The sequence below is a fragment of the Glycine soja genome, chromosome 9 (genome assembly GCF_004193775.1).
Source record: "Glycine soja cultivar W05 chromosome 9, ASM419377v2, whole genome shotgun sequence".
Lineage (NCBI taxonomy): Eukaryota > Viridiplantae > Streptophyta > Magnoliopsida > Fabales > Fabaceae > Glycine > Glycine soja.
The window spans coordinates 3,382,659-3,385,463 of record NC_041010.1 but is presented as its reverse complement, the minus strand read 5'-3'; the positions used below and the strand labels follow the sequence as shown (position 1 = coordinate 3,385,463).

Sequence of the window (2,805 nt, the reverse complement as noted above, 5' to 3'; positions counted from 1 at the left end):
TTTAAATAAGTTTCAACTACAAATTTAGCATTATATTTAGAGCACGTGTGTCATGATGAAACAATCAAGCCTTTAAATAATATGTCCAGTTATATTGCATCATGTGCTGTATATTTAGTGACTTAAATATATTCAGCAAAAAAAAAAAAGTAACCTAAATATATCATATATTATATGAAAAACTCAACAGGAATTGTTAAATGGCATAATCAAACTTTAACAAATATCAGTTGCCTAAGAGATGTTAATCTATTTCCAGCGGCAGGGTGTGTTATTGGTTGCAACTTGCAAGAAATATAGGGAGGTCAAAGAGCATGTTAGTTTCATTTTAAATTAATTTGAATATCAAAAGGTTATTAAACCATATAAAAGAAAAAAACGTTACAGCTAAATGTCTCAACTGGTGCCATTTGGAGAAAATAACGTTAATCTCTCCATCTCTCTCTACTTGTTTGTTCCCACCAACTGACCCACTTCAAAAACAAAAGATCCTACTTCGCAATGCTTGCTCTTTATTATTCCAAAACCGCTCCACCTCCGTTATTAGTTTTATTTATTACTGCCTCTGAAAAAACAAACACCACCTTAACCTTTTCACTATTTGTAACCCCCCCCCCCCCCCCCCCTTCTGTATTCCTTTCCCATCAGATATGGGGAGAAGAATGGGACAAGATCAATCAGATTACAAGACCCAGTTGGTGTTGGAGGTTTGCTCCATTTCCACACGTTCAGTTGTGTGTGTTCATAGACATGTCTCAAACCATGCTAAGCCATCTTTCATAGATTGGTATTGCATTCTTGGAGTAAGTGTTTTTTTATCCTTAATTTTCTTGTTGATGCAATTGTAAACTTGGTACTACCACTTTTTTTTTTGTGTGTTCTTTTTTATGATGCAAATTTCTCCTTATTGGGTTCTCATAGGTGGAAGAAAATGCAGGGATGAACACCATTCGCAAGCAATACCATAAACTTGGTAGGCTTAACTCTTTTTTTTTATATTCATAGAAAGGAAAAAAAAACTCATTTTTTTATGGTTTTATGCAATATTTGTTTCCTCTTTCTCCTGCATAATAACAAGGACTGTTATTTTGGTTCAGCCTTGCAACTTCATCCGGACAAGAATACACACCCAAAGGCTGAAATTGCATTCAAGCTTGTCTCTGAGGTTAGTTTCTGATATAATGTTTTAACTAATACTGATGTTACAGTGTCATCTAATCATATATTGTGGTGAGGGATAAATTTGTTTTTTTATAGTAATAACTATCTGAAATGTCATGTTAGCATGATTTTTTATTGGAAATGTAAAGTGTTTGTATATCGTGACAGTGCATAAAATTTAAAGTATAATGTTTTCCCGTGATTGGGAATTAATACTTTAATAAAAAAAGCACAAATCATGCCATGGCTTCACTTTTTTTGTTGTTGTGCTTTCTGTAGGCACATATATGTCTGTCTGATGCTGCAAAAAGGAAAGCTTTTGACTTAAAGAGACATAAGAATTTCTGCTTTGAGTGCAATAGAATCCCTTATAGTACATCCAAACATGTCCCTGGCAATTCCAATTGTTCAACTTTCAAGACATGGAATATCATTAGGGACTCAAGATCTTACAAAGTTTTGAGATATATTAGAGACATGAGAGAAAGACTGAAGGAGGAGACCAAGGTGATAGAGAACTGTCTGCGAAAAAATTCAATGTCAAAGAAAGAATCTCCCCTCTACAATCCAGATGACTATAGACATGGAAGCAGCTTCAAGCATAAAGATGAGAAAGAAATCCCTATTTTCAATCCATTGAAATACTTGTACAAAGGATACCCTCATCTGAGGTGCAATGTTTACAAGAATTCTGAGGCGTGTTGGTACTTGCACACTCAAAATCTTGTGGACACTGACAAGGGGGAAGCCAAGTATGCATCCCCGGTTTTTGAGGTCAGATCACAAAGGAGCATGCTCACAAGAAGTAAATTTGCTTAAGTCCCATCAAAATGCTAGCTTACATTTTTACATTCAATTGGGGCAATGGGATTGACATGTTTTGGTCTCTTTTTTCATTGAGAATTTGTATGAGCTATGGAGCTTTTTAGAACCTCCGATGGCAGGCTATTATATAGTGAATTTGGCTTGGTGATAAAAAATCATAGAGAATACAAAATCATAGCAGAATCACCACAAAAGAAATTATTTGTTGCTTCAAAAAATCACGCTGAGTTGACTGAGTTCAACCTTGCTACCAAACATACACTTAAAATGAAACAGCTAAGTAGTAAGTACTAATACATGGGTATGTACCGAAATGCAGCAATGAGTGCAATCTAAAGCATGCATGTGTACATTACTACTAAGGTTTTAAAAAATGTTTTGTCATTGCAATTTTGACCGCAACTCAGGGTTTGGGGGTTTATGCAATCGGATTGCAACTGCAATTAGGGCTGCATTAGTTACATTTGTCCGTAATATCAAACCTTGGTTCTTACTAAAAGTAATGTCAATGTGCTTGCATTAGTAATCTTTTGCTTGTTAACTAGAGCGACAGAAAACCATTTCTCAACGTCATATATGCAGTACTAGCGGTAGCTAGTTCCCTGGCTTTGCATTATGGGAATTCCTTTCACAATTTCTTTGTAAAATATGTAAACAAACATTTCTTTGTAAATACAAAAGCAATTTAATTTAATACGGTATTTTGAACAAATTACACTCTAATGTGTTTAATGTTTACAGCAACTCCTTTAGGATACATTGTAATGTGTTTCAAATAATTAAAGTGGAAGAACTGTTCATTAACTATAAGCTCATTGT

General features: G+C 34.5%; 1 protein-coding gene across 1 annotated transcript; it reads left to right on the top strand.

Moving 5' to 3' along the window:
- The first annotated feature begins 521 nt into the window (after positions 1–521).
- On the top strand, positions 522–2,141 carry LOC114425573 (dnaJ-related protein rsp1-like). Its single transcript, XM_028392517.1, has 4 exons — positions 522–803; positions 922–973; positions 1,098–1,165; positions 1,441–2,141. Exons 1-4 carry the CDS (start codon positions 651–653, stop codon positions 1,978–1,980), a joined length of 813 nt encoding a protein of 270 aa, XP_028248318.1. The 5' UTR covers positions 522–650; the 3' UTR covers positions 1,981–2,141.
- The last annotated feature ends 664 nt before the right edge of the window (positions 2,142–2,805 follow it).